The 20,303-nt window shown below is 41.9% G+C and overlaps 1 protein-coding gene across 28 annotated transcripts in view; it reads left to right on the forward strand.

Moving 5' to 3' along the window:
* ANK2 (ankyrin 2) overlaps positions 1-20,303 on the forward strand; it is a 274,403-nt gene that overhangs the window by 173,876 nt on the left and 80,224 nt on the right. For 22 of the 28 annotated variants that reach the window (XM_041459280.1, XM_041459285.1, XM_041459291.1 and 19 more), the window contains 7 exons: positions 2,155-2,253; positions 5,391-5,576; positions 6,021-6,044; positions 7,974-8,072; positions 9,233-9,331; positions 17,126-17,224; positions 17,859-18,056. In XM_041459280.1, the coding sequence (XP_041315214.1) occupies positions 2,155-2,253; positions 5,391-5,576; positions 6,021-6,044; positions 7,974-8,072; positions 9,233-9,331; positions 17,126-17,224; positions 17,859-18,056 (804 nt within the window). The remainder of the gene's footprint in view (positions 1-2,154; positions 2,254-5,390; positions 5,577-6,020; positions 6,045-7,973; positions 8,073-9,232; positions 9,332-17,125; positions 17,225-17,858; positions 18,057-20,303) is intronic. The other 6 variants (XM_041459296.1, XM_041459275.1, XM_041459289.1 and 3 more) reach the window with 1 other exon arrangement.

Genomic DNA, 20,303 nt, shown 5'->3' on the forward strand with positions numbered 1-20,303 from the left:
TGCACCTTCCCAGTTACTGGGTGAACAGCCTTCCTTCATTTTATGTTAGGGTGGGATCTCTTCTCCCCCCATCCCTGTTGAGAGCTGTCTGAGGAGCAGCTGGGAGACCAGAGTCTCCCTGAGTCCCCACCTCCTACCCCAGAGGGGACATGGGAGAGGCTGGCTCTGTGGGCTTCCAGTTTGCTGCCTGCTTTTAGCAGTGATGTGGGAGGGGGAAGCTCCCCATCAACCTGACCTTATTGTTAAGAGGCTTTTCTTTATGTCTTACCTGAATTTTCCCTCCAGCAGCCTTGTAAACTCTGCTTTTTTTAGTTTTCATGGATATGCAGAACAGACTCCCCCCCTTTAAAGACTGTTTTCCTACCCTTTGTCCTTTCCAGCCAGAACACCACCATTTATTAGCATTTTCTCAATGAAAGATACCTTTCCTAAGGAGATAAATTTTTATGGCAGTGCAAGGATTTTCTTTATTACAGCAGAATGAGCCCCTTGACCAGTGACCAGTCTCTATAAGACTGCTGTAACCTTCAGGGCCTTTTCTGCAGAATTCTTCTCTTACTTGTTATTCCTTGTGTGCATAGTTTGTTTTTCTGGCAGTAGTGCAGAAATGTGTTTGCCCCTACTAAATCACCTTTGCAGGTATTTTGAGCACAGTTTCAAATGATGATCCTGTGGTGTGATGGACTTGCAGACTGTGTTGGTCATACTGTCTGTGACTATAATGAGAGTCCATCATTTGAATAGTTTTTGAGAATATTGGATAATAAGTGACTCCTGTGCAAAGCCACTCAAAATACATCCCCCCGGTTTTGGCACCGAACTGCTAAGTGTTCTCTGGGTGTCATTTTTTAATTCTGTGCCCCAAGATTGTAGATGGAAATGTCAGGATATTATGCAAAGCAGTATTCAAAGATTTGCTACAACTTTTATAACAGATATCATCCAACATCCACAACATAAATTTTGTTTATTGCCTAAATAGTCCTCTACATTTGTAAACACAGACGGGTTGCAAAGACGTCAGTTCTACAATCTCTGCATTATCTAGTGACTGAAAAATTAGATTTCATTTCATTAGGAAATTATTGGAATGTTTCCACAGCAGGTTTCCTAGAAAGAATAATATTGGCTTCCCTGAAACAAGGTTTTTTGTTATCAGCATATGTGTATTAATTCTGATTGCTTGTGTGAATGCACAACCCTATCATTCAGTGTGGCAGCACAAAAGACAATAAAAAATCAAATAAATTGCGTGTTTGAAGTCTGGTTTATGGTTTATTTTCTAGTTAAAAGTGACATTTCAAGGCAGAAGATTATATTTTATGTTACATAGTAATCTATAGAATATTGCAGAATTTTCTAAGATCTTCTTAGAAATTCTAAAAATTCTTACAAATTATTGATCAGGCAGACAGCTGAATTCCATGCCTCTCTTTCATCAAGATTTTGTAGGTAATTAATTGCAAATGTTTGCATTAAAATACTTTATTGCAAAGAAAGAATTCACATTTCTACTGTGGGTTGATTGATTTAGAATAATTTTTTCAAATTTCATTTTATCCAGAGCAAATTGTTTTAATAAATTCAGGTAATTTTAATGTAAGTTTTTCATTAAATGATAACTGAACCTGCCGTATGGTCAGAAATGCAGTTCCTTTGCAAGGCTCAGTTCCTTTATGTTGGAGGCTTTGCAATGTTTTATGTATTAGAGGTATTTCGTAGTATGTTAAGCCTTTGCCATCCCTACTGAGCTTGTCAGAAGGTATGGACTTCATGGTCTCCAGGGGACGACGTCTTCGGTTAAGTAAATGTAATAAATGGAGGAAACTCTTGCTTTCCTGTCAGCTTTCATAAAACTTTACTGCCAGCTTTACATCCCTGAGCATTATCAGCAAGGAATAGCTATATTAAAAATTAGTGCGTCCATTGCTTCCTTAAAATATGTCAGAAGAAAATGAGTGTGAAAGGATGGAGAGTTCTGTGTGTCTAAATGGCATTGAACATGACTGTGTTAAGGGAAAAATACAAGGTTGTTCTTTTTACATTCAGTTACAAGAACACAAATGCATTTTTAGCTGTGTATCCACTTGTAGTTCATTATTGTTGGTACATATCATTTCAATATGACATTATTTTCTCCTGTGTCCTTCCTAGAATGGCTTTACTCCTTTGTACATGGCAGCTCAAGAGAACCACATTGAGGTGGTGAAATATCTCCTGGAGAATGGAGCCAACCAAAGCACAGCTACCGAGGTGAGGGGGTTTTTCTCACATTTTTCTTTGCCTGCGTGTTCAGATCACTTGAAGTCAGAACTGTGTGGGCTGTCTCCAGAGGGCTTGTCTGTGTCAATTGGCATCAACAGATCATTGTCAGCAAGCTTTGTTTTAGAATCACAGAGTTGTTTAGGTTGGAAAAGACCTCTCAGATTGAGTCCAACCATTAACCCAGCTCCTGGATCTTGGGATTTCAGTTGAATTCAGAAGTGCTGAGGCTCTCTGTGGTGCTGGGTTCACAGAAGCATTTGGGAGATCACCTGCTCCAGCCTCTTGCTGCTGTTCCCTTAAGTTACACTGCTTCTGAGGCTGTCCTGTGACGTGGTGTAACTTGTGAGTATTCATTATTGGCTGTGACTGGTGTGAATTGGAAACCAAATGGCTAACAAGGATTGCATCAGTGAGCTTGGCAGGCTGTCGTCTTCACGGATGCTTTATTTCTGCTGCTGGACCACGTGGGTGTAAATAGGCAGAAGGATGGTATTAACTGGGGATGTGGATTGTAAACCTGCAGTAACTCCTGTGCAAACAGGAGTGACATCTAAATTGGAGAGAGGAGACTCCATCTCAAGAGGAACAGAATCCCACAGGCTTCCTTCCACATACTGAGGCGATTTAGGAGTAATGGAGAAAACTCCTTGGTCATTAGGACTATGTGCATTCTGTTTCCTCTTTCTGCCAAATGTTCTTTATTCCAGCCAGGGGAGTGAGCAAACAGGCTCTGTGCTGCAAAAAGCGTCACCTTCCTGTTCGTTCTATGGATGTGGACGTGACATGTGAAGTAGCTACAGCAAAATTCCTCTCTGGCCAGAGCTTTTGCTCCTGTTTATTGTTTTCTCTAATCTGTCCAGAAACATTCCCTTTCTGGATTGCCTTCACAAATGGATCAATTTGAAGTGCTGGTACATTTATGCTCCCTCTCCTTCCCTTCAAACCTGTCAGTGTTAACAGCTGTCTTACTGTCTCTTCTCTCAATGGGTACTGTACTATTTGATGACAGCTCATAAAATAATCCCCTCATAGATGTGGCGATCACATTACACATCAGCTTTCTGAAACACAAAATCCCATATGATTGCCAGGCAACGTGGCAGAAACACACTCCTTGTGAAGGAGCCCGGTGGAACTGGGGATCTCCATGAGCCCAGCCCTGCTGCAGCCCACCATCACCTGCTGCAGCCAGCTCCCAGCAACTTCTGCTGGCTGGGAACTCAGTTTTCAGGAATTGTGAGGGCGAGATGGTTCTAGTTCATGTGGCCTCTGCTTGAATGCAGACATTCACAGAATGCACACTGTAGTCTGGATTTGTAGAAAAGGCAGAGAGGAGGAAAAATAAAATATATTCCTACTCTGACCCTGACTCCAAATTTGTCTTCTGCTGTCAGAAAGATCAGTTTTCACTCTATAGCTTGTAAAGTAAAGGCTCTTGACCTCTTTGCTGCTGAACTAGGTCAGTATTAGGTTCAGGTCCTGCTGAGGGGATGGTTTCCATCATTGTGTGAGTGTTCCTGAAGGAAGTCCTGAGCCACCATCGCTCTCATATGTGCCCAGAGTTCATCTCATGAATAGGATGAGGAAATGGTACATTCAGTAAGGTGGGATGACAGCTTGAACTGTGGATGTCACTGAAACGCAGGGAGAAGGTCCTTCTGTTCAGCATCAAAGGTTGGCCCTCCTCATGGGAGGTGAGGACATGAAAAGCTGTCTCCAAGCTTCGGTCAGCCATGCTTTCCAGAGGCAGTAGGAGGGGAATGCAGAAAGAGTTGTGTCCTTCCAGAGAAGGGTGCATGATGACATGGTGCAAATCAAATGGATGAACTTGTCTTTGAAGCCTTGAAACTTGCCCTGCCTTTGGATGCATTTCATTTCCTCTCACACTTATACATGTGCAGATAAAAAAGGAGAGTAAGGGTGAGCTCAGTTTCAGAGTCTCTAATCCAGGATTTGTTCTCATGTTCCCAGAGGCAAAAGGCAAATGCATTAGGCCATTTCAACACCTTATGTAGCCCAAATCTCAGAATAATCTTTACAGTTCAGCTGTTTTGTCAGCTGTTCCCCCCTTTTTAATTCACTGTACAGAATTTAATCTCTCTTACAGGCAGAACCCACAGCAGTATCGCTGTTACAATGCACCTACCCACAGCTCGACGCAAAAGGGAGAGAAACTTATTAGATTACTGAGGGGAAAAAATTGCTTTGGCAATTCTTCAGATATTTCTTTCAACATATGTTAGCTCTCATTCCTTCCTAACTTGGCCTTTATTCTTCTTTCATGTCTCCATATTCCTATTCCAAAGCAATGCTGTCCCATCTCTCATGTAGTTACAGCACACCTGTGCTTTTGGAGGATTCATGACCAGAGCGAGGGCTCAGTTTGAAACCAGAATGGAATATCTGGTAGCCTGTAGTACTTCAGCCAGGAGAGCAAGCTGCTATCTTGTTATCACAGATTTTAAAGCACTGGCCATCCCAGGCATGTGTGGAGGAGCAAGACAATTTTAAACTTATTTAGAAACAAACCTAAAACTATGAATTACAAGCAAAGAGATTTTTTTGATTTTCCTTTTCCAAAAAAAACATAAATAATGTGAAATTTTCCTCCCTCAAATCATGTTCCTAAACATGATCTGGATTTCTTGACTCATGGTTCATGTGTAACTTGGAATGGGAACGGCAGCAAACACATTTGATACACTTCCTTCTTGCAGAGATGTGAGATATTCATAAACATGTTCTCTCTATATTTTTCCCACTGACATTGTTCAGTGCTCAGTGAATTTGCCAAAAAACTGCTAAAAATATGCTTTGTGGCCCATTTTAAGGTGAGAAGTAATTAAGAGAGATGTTGTAGAATGATCCTTTGCTTGCACTTGACTTAAAAAAAGATTACTTTGAAGTGTGGAAGACCTTTCAAAGCATTTCAAATATTTGAAAGCCTTTTGAAGGTGTTTGAAAGAGTTAAAATGTTGTGCCTCCAATCTCATGTCCCTGGAGATGGAGTGCAGAGGTGGAAAACAGCTGGGAACGTGCTCCCCGAGTTGGCGTGCGCGAAGGGCGCGGTGCAGCTCCCCGCGGCTGTCCGGCCGTGCTGAGCACCCCTTGTTTCCTGCCCCCAGGACGGTTTCACCCCTCTGGCTGTGGCACTGCAGCAGGGACACAACCAGGCGGTGGCCATCCTGCTGGAGAACGACACCAAGGGCAAGGTGCGGCTGCCAGCGCTGCACATCGCCGCCAGGAAGGACGACACCAAGTCGGCGGCGCTGCTGCTGCAGAACGACCACAACGCCGACGTGCAGTCCAAGGTAACGGGGCGGGCTCCAGGGACAGCGCCTTGAACCCCTGCATCCTAATGGGGAAACAGAACTGCTCCGGCGGGGAAGGACAGCTTGCTCCACCACTGTCACCAGTAATACCTAAAAGATTGCAGAGTTAAGCTACACAGTTATTACAAAGTGCTCGTTTTTTTCACTTTTTAGTTATGCCTCCCATTTCTTTGGTAACCAGTTTTTTCTCATTATTTGCAAACCAGAAGCCACTGGAACGGAAGCAGAACCACTGCTTCCCTATTAAGTAGGATATTGGTTTATTGCCCACGGGAGCATAGGTTGTGTTTAAAGTTAATGCATGCTTGAATGGCTTTTCTCATAATTAACAGCATAACTCATTTCAGAAAAAGCAACATAGTTCTTCGTTTTGCGGCCAGTCTTTAATATTGTTCCTCTTTTTCCCAAACCATGCTGCATCAGATGATGGTGAATAGGACGACTGAGGTACCGACATCAACAATTTTTAATTACTCTTTCTGTTACTTATGATTATTTTCATTGCTCTTTGCCAATATTTCCTTATTAGTTAACAATAAAAGTGAAGATATTACTCTTTTTTTTTAATATATAGAAATTTCTGGCTCAAAACTTCCTATTTTTATTCATCCTTTCTGTTAGAATTTCTTTTTACTTGTGTCAGTATTGAAGGACGTTTTTGAGAATTCAGATCAGCCCAAAGGAGTCTGAAGCAAGTATTGGAGCTAAGAGGATAAAGATGCTTTTTTAACTCAATTTCATTAATTATGAAAATACACTCACTTGGTATTACTACATCTGGGTGTCTGGCTCGGCCAGAATAATGGTAAAATTAATTTTCTGTCTTTTACAATAGTAAGCATAATCGAATTCCCCGGGGTAAATCTTCAGGGCATCTGCTTATTTTTACCATTCTTCTTATTACAATCTTTTCCATAAAGTTTTGCAAAGCCCTCAGGGACAGTATGTACTCAGAATTTACCTGCAGTAAATAACACATTTCTTATATGGATTTTACTTCCACTAAAAATCACAGGGTTGATTGGCTTGGACTGGGATTTTCCCCAAAGATCATTGCCACTTTTAGGAGAAAGAAAAAGTTCCGAGCATGAGATTGTTGTTTCAATACCTGCTTTTGAATAATGGAGTTTCTCTGCTGGAGGAGGGAATGAATTATGGATGCACGTGCCCACGGGAAGGTGCTTCCCTCCTGGTGTGTGCACACATGAGCAGCCTGCCAGGAGGCAGCAGTGATGTGAACTGAAGGGTGACAGCTTCCCTGGGCACCTGCTCCATGGGGCATGTTCATCCCTGAGGGAAAGGGCAAGGGGTACTGCAATGCCTGCTGAAGGAGGGCAGCACGTGCCCACATTCCTTTGTTCCAGGAGTAGTTTAAAATGGTGGTTTGGATACTGAGAGGAAGGAAAGCTAGCTGAGAGCACGCTGTAGTCAAGAAGACTGAAGTATTCCTCCCTTTCTGTAACTATCAGCAAGATCCAATCAAATCAGTGTAAAGCTCTTCAGGGAAACCTCAAAAGCAAGTCCCTTTCTACTTGAATTACTTATGAGAATAAAAGCTTGCTCTCTGCCCTAGTTTCTAAAAATTTAATCTTTTTTTATGTTATTGCCAAGAGATTCTACATCTCATAGCTGGAACAGGTTTCATCTTCTAGTATTCAAAACACAATAAATAAAATGTGGGTTTTTTTTATTTATAGATTATGAAGTTTCTTCAGCTCCTTTGCAATCCAAATTGTATATAAATAGAAATAATTATGATTCTTTTACTATGCTACTAAATAGTTTCTCATTTAAACCAAACTCTTTAATTACATTTTGAATAACTACTGCTTTCAAAAAACAAAAACAAACAAACAAAAAACCCCAATAGGAAATATGTTGTCCATATTTCTGTTTCTTAGAGGAATAAAATAAGAGTCCAACAACTTTGGTGATAATTTTTTGAACCCCAATAAATAGATGCAGCCTAAAAGACCCATGTTGCTTCCAAATGGCAATAAGGAACTTGCTTTATTTTCTTTAAGAATGGCTAATATATTAATATGTTCTGTGATGAAAACTGCTCTTATTGTCCACTGATGCAGGGGGCTGAGCTGGGGAAGGCAAGAATCAAGCACTTTTGATAACCTTTCTGTGATGAAAACTGCTCTGATGCAGGGGGCTGAGCTGGGGAAGGCAAGAATCAAGCACTTTTGATAACCTCCCACCTGAAAGCTGGCCTCTGTGCCTGGAAGGCTGTGCTCTAGGATAGGTAGACACGGTCTGGATAAAATTGATGTGATGTATTAGTTGGGCAGCACTTGAAACCCAAGCTCTAGCTCAGCTGGTGACCTTGTGTGAGAGGATTTCCGTGACGAGGGCTGTTTCCCTTTGTAGAGCGGCTTCACCCCTCTGCACATCGCCGCGCACTACGGCAACGTCAACGTGGCCACGCTGCTGCTGAACCGCGGAGCTGCAGTCGACTTCACAGCCAGGGTACGCGCTCATCCCTTCTCCTTCCTGCTTCTAGCGGCCTGCAGAAATGGGAGGGTTTCTGTGGGGAGCTCTAAGGCAAGAGCTGAGCGAAGAAAGGAGCAAAGTAATGCTGAAGTTCTGTTGGGATCAAAGGTGTCTTTTTTGCAGTAGTTCTGAAAGGTTGTCTCCGTGCAATGCCCTGGAGGCCTTGGGAGTTGTGTAACAGCCAGTATTCCCAGCTGGAGGAAGCAGGATCCTTTGGCAGCTCCAGAAAGCTGATGCTCTTATAATGTGTCAACTTCCTTTGGCTTTTCAGTTTGTTGGCTGCTCTCTGGAAATAGATGTAGGATTGATTGGCTTTTTTGGTATTCAATATTTGCTATACCACTTGAATTTGATGTTTTTACATGTAACTACATTTCAAAACCAGAAAGTAAAGTATACTGCTGTTGTACAAATTCAACAATAAAAGAACTAATCATGACTACTCTTTCATGGTAATCAACTGCAGAGTTACATGGTACAGTCTCTTTGCTGTTGCACGTTACGTAGTTTGAAGTGAATACCTCTGGTAATCTCAACCCAGCTCCCAGGTCACAAGTTTGCTGTTTGATTTTGCCAGACACACTTTGAATTACTTCAGGGTTCTGCCTTCCAGACTGACTCCCTCCTGTTTCCAATCTGGAGTAGCTGCTAATATTACCTCTTGCCTCACCCAAAGTGTTTTCAAGGACTTTCAGCCTACACAGCCTACACAGCCTACCACGGCACAATGCTCTTGGCACTACACAAGAAGGTTCCTTTGTGTAGGAGTGACGCATTTGTGTCCTCTGTGTACGTTGCAGTGATTGAAATGCTTCAGTGTTTTGTGACTCTTGGCTCATTGGGACTCTGATACGTGTTTGTGTATTGTCTGGCCCTGGGGCTGCGATGTTTGCTGCTTGGGCAGATGCGCTGCTTCCTTCATTCAAGGACCCCAAAACAATGGAGAAGGAATCTTGCTTAGGAAGGAATTACTAACTCTAGCTTATATGGTGTGTGCCTAGCTCTGATGCTCTAGTACTTTCTCGTTTATTCTCTACGATGTGATGGTCTCATTTTTTGTGATCCGAACCCGAATTCACCCCCATTGCACTCCTTCAGATCCATCCAGCTCATTGTTTGTTCTTTTCATGGTGTAGAATGGAATCACCCCACTTCATGTGGCTTCCAAAAGGGGAAACACAAACATGGTGAAGCTCTTGTTGGATCGCGGAGGGCAGATCGATGCCAAAACCAGGGTGAGTCTTTCTATTCCCTGAATATGATATTGTCCCTTCTGGGGAATGGACTGGGATTTTCTCCTTGCTTGCTTTTGGGGATTTTTTGTGTGTTTGTTTTATGTAGACTGTTTTCAGTGGTATCAGACTCAAGAACAGCTGGTTTTAGCAACAATAGGAGGCAGAAATACTATTTCCTTTATTCTCCTGTATAACCTGCCTACATCATACAAGAAAAAGCTGATGGAACTGATTGTTTTCAGGGAATAAGCCTGTTAGTTGGTCCAGCTTGACATGACATGAGATGATGCACAGCCAAAGGAAACGGAAGGTCTGGACTCAGCTAAGTCTTTCAGTCCCCTGACCCCTAAATGTTCATGCTAGTTGCAGTATGCCCTGTGGAAGCTCTAGTGAGCTCAGTCCATTTTTATTGGAGAGCTGATACAGGGGCAAGTAATCTTCTCAGAGCCAGCAGCCATGTGTCTCTTCCTCAGACAAAGTATGGGGTATTAATTAGGTGACTCTCACTGGCTTCCTTCTCCCAGTTGTCCTATTGAAATGTCACATCATCTCTCTGCCCTTTATTTATGGGTGAGTTCACAGTCATTCAGGGCAAAAAACCCTCCATCATTTTATATGGACAGGGTTAATTATTTCAAATGGGATTTTGGAATCACCTGGGAAAACACTGTCATTTATTCAGACTGAGCTGCACCGGGCTCGTTCTTAGGAGCTGCTGGTATTTAGGCAGCTGGTCTGCAAAATTACATGTGCAAGCTTGCACATGTAATTTTGAACACCAAGTTTAGAGGTGGACATGAGAGTTTTTGTTAGGAAGGTGGAAGGTATTGCAGTCAGCTACCCTTGGGGTTGATTCAACCTCTGCAGATACTTGGATATTAATTACATCAACCATTTGTTGGTTCATAAGCTCTGAAGACAGTCATGATTATTGTGAACTCTGTATGCAATTGTGATTTGGTTTCTGATTATGAAATGATATCTCACTTTTTTAAAGATTATTTTTTAGAAACTACTGCTGATGGAAAAAGCTGTATCTCAAACAGATGTGCAGAAAGTCACCCCTGCTCACATTTTCCACAATAAACAGCTAAAATCTCATGGAAAAGAGGCATGAAATGCTAATAATATACTTCAGTCAGGATATTCCACATGCCCCTGAGCATGTCATACAGAAATAGCTCATCTGACCTTTGGAATGGCAGTATTGAATTCATCTATTTCCTGTTCAGTAGCTAGATATTGTTCTAGACAAGTTGATGCAGATGATTGTGAGGGATGTTTTGGGTTTCAAGAGGTCCAAGTGTTTTCCCATCCCTGCTCATCCGCAAAGGTTGAGCGCGGTTGCGAATGAACCTGAGAGAACAGGATTTGCCCAGCATAGGTGGGAAGGACCAATTTTAGAGTCGTCTCACTGTCTCTGCTCCCTACCCTGTGTCAGCTGCTACCTGGGCTCAAAATGTCAGTACCAAGAGGTCCCTGAAAACCCATACAGGTATCCTAAGGCACACATATTCCAGCTTGCACCAGCTCCCCAGCTTCCTGTCACCTTCACCTTCCGCCTCCTCCCTGCTCCAGGGCTCGCGGTGGGGAAGATACGCCTCATGGTGGGGAAGATTCCAGAGCTTTGGTTTTGCTGTCTGTGCTTTGTGTCAGCAGTTTATGTTATCTGGGTGTGCCTCTCTTCTCCCTGTGCTCTGTCCACTCACCTCGAGTTCCTGGCTCCGCCTGAGTCCGTGCGGTGTGGAGGAGGCAGGGATGTGCTCTGTCTGTGGCAGCACAGACCCCGCCTGCCCCACTGCAGTACTAACACACCTTGCCTTCCCTGCTGCCTTCCCTCGGCTTCCCAGGAACACCTGCCTGCTTCCAGCAGGTCACAGCTGCTGCAAAACAGCGGAATTAAAACACTAGGATGTTGCACTGCCGAGTTCTTGTGCTCCACACCACATCAAAATACGCCCTTCAGTTAAAACACTCCTCGCTGCTTTGGTTCCGTGTATTTTTAGCTTGCTTTGTTACATGACATCTGACGCTGCATAAATTAAGATGCAAAAACTTATTTTAGAGGATTGCAGATGAGCTTCAGTACTTCAGGTCTGCAGAGTTAATCTGTGAAAGCTTTCTGTGTTTGAAAATGTTCCACTGGAATGATTCTTTAGGAGCCCCTGTGTTGTCTAAAAATATAAATTGTCTGTTCCTCAAAGGGAGTAAATGATGCGTGTGTCCTGCTGTTCCATAGTTAATGCAGCATGTTAAAGGAAAGCTCTGCTTTCTGTCAGGAATTAGTGTTTTTATTTTCTATACATTTCAGAATGTGTTTGCTGAAATTTTTTGGCATTTCTCACAAAGCCATAAAAATGTAGAAACACTAGTAAATCTCTTGACACAATTACATATTTAAAAATATTATTTTACTTATTTTTTTGACAAGTTATACCATTATTTTTTCTCCATCAAGTCCTAAGTAAGTTTCTGAACTGTGAAATTTAATTTCTTTTATATTGCATCCAAAGCAGAAATGGAAACTCCATTCTCAAATACGGTAACAAGATACTTTTATTAGAACTATCTGTTAGAGATAGTATTGTAATATTATATAATAAAAAAATACAGTCTTTAACAGTAGGTAATTATTGTATTATAATAAAATTTTACAATGTTATTTTAGCACATATTATTATCTAATATCTGGTAAATGTTTTGCAAATTCCATTTACATACAAACCTTCTTTGGACCTTTGTTCACTAAATAATTAATGGGTAAAATTTCTTATACTACAATATTTAATATTCAAAATTTTACTCAAACCTATATTCTCTATATGTTTTCTTAGATTAGTAACAATTTCAGTGGCATGATTTTATTTAAAATTTTAATAATTGGCCAAAATTCTAACCCATGCAGATTCTGATCATTAGTTAGAGTTAGGGGTCAGAGAAATTGTGCAGAAATTTGTTCTCTGAAAGGCAGTGGAAAGTTCAATTTATGATTAATTCACTGTCAGGTGATCAAGGGTAGTGTGGCAATTACCAGTTCTCACTTTGAGGGAAGGAAAGCACTTACAGTCTTTCTGGAACATACTAAGGATTCTTAGAGGGAATTATTGTCAGCATTTAAAAGCAATTTTAGCATGGCCAAAATGCATGTATTTCTATAAAAAGGAGTCCTCATATAATGGAATCATAACAGTGTGCACCTTCAGAATATGAAAATGTTACTGGCTATTACAAGGTTTTAGGAATACCCTTTCTGAATGCAGTTTTTGTATTATTTCTATCATCTCTCTCTATAGATTGTATGGGGAAAACAACAAGAATATGAGATTTTTTTGGTTCTGCATGCTTTTTTTTCCATTAAAATATGGTTTTATTCACAGGCTTTTATCACCTTGCTGGGATTTCCATTTTTGTGGGAGTAAGCAAACACCCTTCAGAGGGGGAGGAACACTCTCACCTGTCTCAGCCACTGAAGCTGTCACACATTTTGTCGACTTCCTATTCAATCTTGCCAACATTGAAATTAGATTTTTGTTGCTCTGGGATTTTTCCTTACGTCTCCTCTTGCAGGTTTTCATCCTGAATATTTACAGTTGAATAAAATCCATGGAATGAAAGGGAGCATCCTGTCTTGGAAGGGCAAGCTTATTGTGTGGGATAGTAAGCGTGCTGTGCAGCTGGAGCTGGAGCAGGGATAGGTGTGGCAATGGTGGGACAAGGTCTGGTGCACCATTTGGGCTGGAGAAGGGCCATGGAAAGGAGGAGGCTCAGCTGGAGCTGGGAGGATCAGTACCAATGGGAAAACAAAAGGAAGGAAACCGTGGGCAGCACAACTCAGGTTTGGTTGGTTTGGGTTTTTTGTGGGGAACGTGCTTCAGACACCCCTTAACACTCCTTCTGGAAACCTACTGAGATTTATTAGGAATAATATCTCCTTTTGTACGTCTGCATCCTGACAAAATAGGCTTGCTAATACTCTGCTGTTTCCACATGGGAGTGGTAACCATTGCAGCAGGATTCTGGTCCTGCCTTGGCACTGTGCTCTGTGCAGTGTTTGTTCCTGCAGTAATGCTGCTGTGACATTCTCCTCATCTTCTTACATGCACAGAGCACTAATAATTCATTGGCAGATTTTGCTGCTCCTAAAGCCATGTCAGATTATAAATATCTTATCACAATGCAGATATTTCCTATAAAAAATTCAGTGGCTCCATATAATGTTTACAAGGGAGTGGGAAGGGGTGTTGAATGAATTGTCTATGCAAGTTATCTAGAAAATGACTGTTATTTGGAGTTACTTATGTTGCTATCTGAATACTCAGTCAAGCACATGGTATATTTTTTGCTGTATTTTTCAAATTTGTGCTGTGAATGGCAGACCTGGAGGAATACTTTACAGCATGTTTAATTATGCCAAGAGCTTAAAGCAAGAGGGAGACTCACCTTGTTCATTTTTAAAGAGATGAGGTTTAGTCATAATGAAAAATGAACAAATTAAAAGCCCTTTATTTGTCAAGAAAATTTAGACAATTTTGCATATTTGACATATGAAATACTAAAACTTTACTTCACCCTTATGAAAATGAGAATATGCAACTGCAGTTTAGAATAATTCATTGATAACTTGGCCTTTGATGTTCATTTCTATCATCAGTTTTTGGTTGAATGAGCACTGAATGTGAGCAACTGTCCTGTGAATGTGCTGCCCACATCATTTCCCATTAAAAATCCCTCATAAGCACAGCTTCTTTTTGTCTCAGTGTCTCTGCTAAGCAGAAAGAAAGCATTTGTGAAATGACCAAATAATTCATCTTTGGAAGCCCTACAGTTAGGAGTCATGCACAGAATTCAGAATTCATTTTGCAGGTTAAAAAATAATCAGTGATTGATTTTCAAGGAAAAAAAAAAGGCACAAGTTTTCCTATATTTTGAGAACCATTCAAGAGAGAATTCACATTGATGGAATTTCCTGGCTTCCATGCACATAGAGGGGATTGCATTGGTGACCCAGCTGTTGGTTACATCACAGGGTGTGAGTTAGGAGAGTACCACATGTGGCAACAGCAGAACACCAGGTGTGGGATGTCACTTGAAAGATAGAAACATTTAACTCTTCATTCCACACAATCCAGGGCAAGGAGATAATTGTTGACTTTCTCTAAACATAAAATTGCTGAATTTCTTGTCTCCTGGTGTGGCAGCCTTTGTGTTTATGGGACATCCATTATCTGTGCTTGTAAGTCTGTGTCTCTCTGACCCAGAGCTGGATGTCCTGTCAGATGATGTGCCTGATGTATTGGTCACACTGTGTTCTTCAATTAGCAAAGGAATGACTGACAAAGTACTTAGGCCAGCTCCTGAAGTCGCTTTGAGAGCACTGAGGCTCATGGCAAATAGAAAATGGTGCAAAAAAGGATTTGTTTGCTACACCCGTGTGTCTCTTTATGTTAGCTCATGTGGATGGGTGGAAGGTAGGAGAATAGAGACAGTGATGAAGGTAATCTCACCCCTAAGGGGTTACAGCTGTGCTAATTAGCAAGAATTAGGAACAGGCCTGCCCTTAATGGGCCACAGCTGGATCCAATTAGGATGGGTATTGTAAAAGAGCAGGTTGGCTGCTCGAGAAGTTAGATGGAGTTTGTTGGCTGTGCTGAGAAGTCAAAACAGCTATGGCAGGGTAGAGTAGGATAGGTAGCTAATTTCTACTTCTGCTTTTAAAGGGAAGTGTAGATAAGACAAAGAAGGAATCATTGTTTTAAATTATTTACAGGGTTTTTTTTTGTTTTAGCCAGACTTTCTTGTGGAGTTGATGTGCTTCTTAGCTTGTATTTTTCTTCCTTTTCTCCCTCTCGAGATTTGTCCTGCTTTTGTTCAAGGATTCACACAATTTTCCTTTTTTTTTAGTTTTATTTGTAGTTTTATTAAATAGAGTAACATCAAAGCCACCACACAGAAGGAAAGCGAGCCTCCCACACTGATTAAAAATGTAGAGCACAAGAGGCCAGAAACTGGAAAGATATACCAAATAAATACCTTTCCCAGAAATGCATTCGGGATATATTCTTACCTTTGTAATGCCAGTGGGAGTTATCTGTAGGAATCCCTCTGACAATGAGATGATGACATACCTCAGTTGGTCATAAAAAGACTAGGTTTAGAGGACTCTGAAATTTCAGTGCATAAAAAAAAAAGTAAAGTAGTTCCATCTAATTCTTCACACTGACCCCATCTACCCATGCTGAAGGCCATAAGTTCTGTTTTTGGGTTTGATTTCCATCTGTGGAATTTCAGTGCAAACCTTCTGTGGGATTTAGGAATGCCTCTGAGACAGTGAGCACCAAGGCACACCTAACCTTGTCAGTGTGCCACAAAAACCTCTGGAAAAAGGAGATAAATAAGGGGGGGAAATTCCTCCTGTGGTCTTCAGCCCCTTGCAGCTGTGGAGCTTGGTGGTGCTGCTCACTTGGAAGGACTCTGTGCTTTGGAAACTGGGCATGAGAGAGGCTCTGCTTCTTGGAACTGCCTTTTGTAGGGTCTTACAGGGCAGTGCTTGCCACAGTGAGGTTGCAGTTGCGATGGCACTGTGTAGTCTAGAGCTACATTTAATTTAAAAACATGGTGATGCTGGTTTCCTCCAAACCCCAGCAAGGTAAACAGTCCATCTGTGTATGAAGCAGGGTCACCAACTCATCCTTAGTGCCATGTTTTTGTAGTTTTTCTGCTTTTTTAGCCTCTGAGTAATTCAGACCAGTGTGTTGTCCTTTTAATCACGCTGTTACTGGATTCTTCAATGGGCTCCTTAGAATAACAACGTCGATGTCACACAAGATGAGCGGCATGTCTCAAAAGGAGAAGGCTTTTCTTGCAATTAAAAACATTCCTGTTTCACCTTTGTAAAGCCACCTCTGTTGAGTGAGTGCTGATGACATCTCTGAGTGCATGCTTGAACAATGCTGAGGGCTAATGAGATGAAAACATGGCTTTTCATATCCTACATGTTACCTTTTTTCAGTCATTCAGCACTAATATTCTTTCACAACCATTTTTCTAGCCTCATACTTATTTTTCTGCATCAAGTCCCAACTATACAAAAGCTACCTAGAATTCATTCTCCCATCCAAATAATTCATCAACACATCATTTGCTACCACTTTTGTGATCATTAATAGTGCCCTGAGTGAGTTTTTTGTACAGAATGATGCTCTGCAATGGAAAAAAACTATTGTGGAGTTGGTGGTCTGACAACAATTTTAGAAAATAATTCTTAGGTCTGTGTTCACCCCTCAATCTCAGAAGTGAAAGATTTGGATATGTTTCTCTCTTTTGCTCTTGTTTTAAAATCTTCTTTATCTTGATGCCTGTTTAAAAGCAAAAGAAAATTCTAGAGCACATTTTCTAGTATGAACATCACCTGTTTCATCCCAGCATCAAAAGCAGGCCAAAGCACATGGGCTGGTTTATGGAGCACCCTCAACCCAGCAGGCATTACCCAGGGAGAGGCAATGCTGTATCCAAGCCATGCAGAGAGGAGGAGGCAGTGCCCCCTTCTATTATCCTTTGAGAAGAGATTTCAGCACACAATGAGCTTCCTCTCTCAAACAGTAACCTCAGAGTGTCCTTTACTGGTGCAAGGAAGAACAGGGATGGACCATCATGCTGTGGAGCCAGCTTCAGTTAGGAGTCAAAAAAGGAGCTTTTTCTCGTGTGTGAGGCTGCATTCCTGGCAGGCTGTTCCCCAGAGTGCCAGGACAAACAGTTGGGGATGTGCTCATTTGTTTTCTCTGCTTTTATTTGAAGGATGGACTCACCCCACTGCACTGTGCTGCACGAAGTGGCCACGACCCAGTTGTGGAGCTGCTCCTGGAGCGAGGTGCCCCACTGCTCGCACGGACCAAGGTGTGTGTGGGCCCTGTTAGAGTATGGAACACCTCTGTAACCCTCCACACAGCTTTCAGTGTCGCTGAGAGGACAAGGAGGAAGACAGGAATGGAGCTGTCCTCCCAAAGGAGACGTATTAATGGGAAGAATGATCCAAAATAAGGTTTTCTTACATAATCCTTTCCAAAAATGTGAAAAGCATACACTTGCTTGCCTGTCTCTCTAGTATCAGACTGAACACATGATGTGCTACTGCCAGCACCTCCCTTGTGTTGCTTCCTGAGACTGTAGTACACAGAGATGTGAAAGCTGGGTCAGTCACTCCTCAGAGTAATTCCTGGTACATATTTTCTGACCCGTCACGTACGATAACGAGGACCGTTTCTCCTAATTATTTTTACCGACTATTTCAGAGTTGGAAAATCATTTCAGTGTGTTCTTCCTCACATCTGGAAAACATGCATCTAAAATAAATGTGTTTCCTACAAATTCTGTCTCTTTGGTGAAACTAATGAGGGGAAGGTACTTGTATAATAGCAGAGCCCACTGAGTGGCACAACAAAGCCAAAGCCTCACATCAACAAATGTCCTTCTTATATGTGCCACAGTCTAAATGGGGATTACTAGAAGCTGCTGTTCTGTTCTGCCACAGAATGGACTCTCCCCACTCCACATGGCAGCCCAAGGGGACCACGTGGAATGTGTCAAGCACCTGCTGCAGCATAAGGCTCCCGTGGACGACGTGACGCTGGACTACCTGACTGCCCTGCACGTGGCCGCTCACTGCGGCCACTACCGTGTCACCAAGCTCCTGCTGGACAAGAGAGCCAACCCCAACGCCCGTGCCCTGGTAAACCTGTCCCACCTGGGTCGTGTAACAAAGCTGGCTGGTAGCTCTTACCAGGGAAACCAAGTGAGAGCTGTCAGTAAACTCCACAGCCTTAAGTAGGTGCAGTAGCTAGGGGTGTCACACCTGCTGCTTACCAGTGCTGTGCCTTGTGTCCTTAGGCCTGGTGATGAAATACACCCTGAGGCAAGTGACTGTAGTGTCAGAGTCCCTAAAATCAGAGCTGGTGCTGGCTGATGTTGCTGTATGCATTGGTGTTTTACAGAATTCATGGTTCAGTTTTCCATACTGGATGATACAATACGCAATTTCTGGGCTTTCAACTGCATTAGCAAGTTAATTGGCATAGGCAAAACATATGAAAAAGCTAATATTTCTGCATTTATCAAATGATGACATATTCCTCTATTAGGTGCCATTTTTCTTTCCAAAAAACAGTTCTTATGCTTACAGGACACCAGGTATGATTCCTTTCACTCACTGATCAAACCATTGCCCCTAACAAGGAGAAAAACATCACAAGACAAGAGAGAGTGATTTTGAGAGTCTTTAATGTATCCAAAGCCAAACAAGATTACAGTTTTCTCTGCTAGGAACTGTTAGCTGGCAGGGAGTTGATGTACCAACAAATTGCACTCTGTCAGGATGAGAAGGAGTCTGTGAACCCTTGAGATGTTGCTGTGTGGCCAGAGTTCTGCCATGGCCAGCTGCACTGGGGGCCTCTACAGAACCCCCACTGCAGGGCACTCAGATGCCTTCCCCAGCTTCCTGCCACACTAGGACCCACTGTTTTGTTGTGCAGGCTCTTCCTGTCCTTTACCTCCTTGGAACTGACACTATTTTCTTCTGCCCCCTCATTTTTCTTGGCCTTTCCATACCCACAAATCCCATAGCCCCTTTTGCTTCCTCCTCTTATGCTTTTCTTGCTTTGTTTTTCTCAGTGCAGTGCTCACTTGAGTGATCTTTTTTGACACAGTTTTTATCCTTGCTTGTTTTTCTTGCCAGTGTTCTGATTAGCTGCACTTTCCTCAGCTACTCACAAATACCCCCTACATCTTCTTTCTTTCCTTCCATGACCAGAAATATATCTTCTGTTGTCCTCTCTCCATGCCTCCCTGTGAAACATCTGAAACAGAAGGAGAACACCCTCGGGCTGCTGCCTCTCTGCTCTCTTCCCACCAAACTCTTTTTCTCTCCCTGCTACCCCCCTCATTTTCTCTCTCTCCCATCAGGGACTTGTTGCCTTTGGCTTGTTGATAGTGTTTAATATATTAAATGAAGCTCATAATTTCTGTTAGTGATGCATTTTTTTTTCTGCCTTCTCCTCTCCTCCGTCAAACTGTTCCACACTTAAATAGAGGTAGCAAAACTAAATCAATTGGGGTGGTGAAATTCAGTGAAAAACATGGAAACTTCTGCAACAGTAAAACTCCCTATGAAATATGCTGAGAGATGTTTTGTGGGAGGTAAAATATCAAATGGTTTTGATTATTTCTTTAGAAATTGAAGAAACAGCAGTAATATTCAGCAGAGTTCAGTGATGGAATAAATATTACAAATAATTAATTTTCAGCTACTTTTAAAAAAATAATTGTTAATGTTTGCAAAATGCTTTGGGGATACAAGCACTATGTGAGTTGTCAGCTTTTTTAATGCGTGTATGCTTTAAAGCACTTTCAAATGAACTAGTAATTAACATTTCATTTAACAGAAGCAGCCTGTAGAATAATTGTCACGTGATTATCTCTTTCCATAAACTAAGATTTCACTGCTTAGGTGCTGGTTGATTTTTGGCAATACTGATGCTCTTCATTAGAAAATGTACCAATTTTTCATCATTATCTAAAAGATGTTACTTGTGCTTTTCACTAAAATGTTCACGTGTGGTGAATAATGTGTTTGTTCAGCTTCAGACACACACTTAACCTGCATTAACTGTCATCAGGCTACCAGGATACCAGAGCTGAAGGGGTGGTTCTTTGTTTAAGGTACATCAGAATGTACACACACAGATATTATACCTTAGGTTAGTGTATAAGTATAAAAATAAATGGACACGGATCCTTAGATTTCAAGTGAAATGACAGATTAAGGTGGAATCTGCAATAAGCACTCTGTTCCTCTCTCTGTCTCAGTTTAAGTAGCTTCAAACTGAAAGAGAGTAGATTTAGGTTAGATATTAGGGAGAAATTCTTCCCTCTGAGGATGGGGAGGCCCTGGCACAGCTTGCTTAGAGAAACTGTGGCTCCC

Source organism: Pyrgilauda ruficollis, unplaced genomic scaffold, assembly GCF_017590135.1.
Source record: "Pyrgilauda ruficollis isolate IOZ18807 unplaced genomic scaffold, ASM1759013v1 scaffold134, whole genome shotgun sequence".
Taxonomy (NCBI): Eukaryota; Metazoa; Chordata; class Aves; order Passeriformes; family Passeridae; genus Pyrgilauda; species Pyrgilauda ruficollis.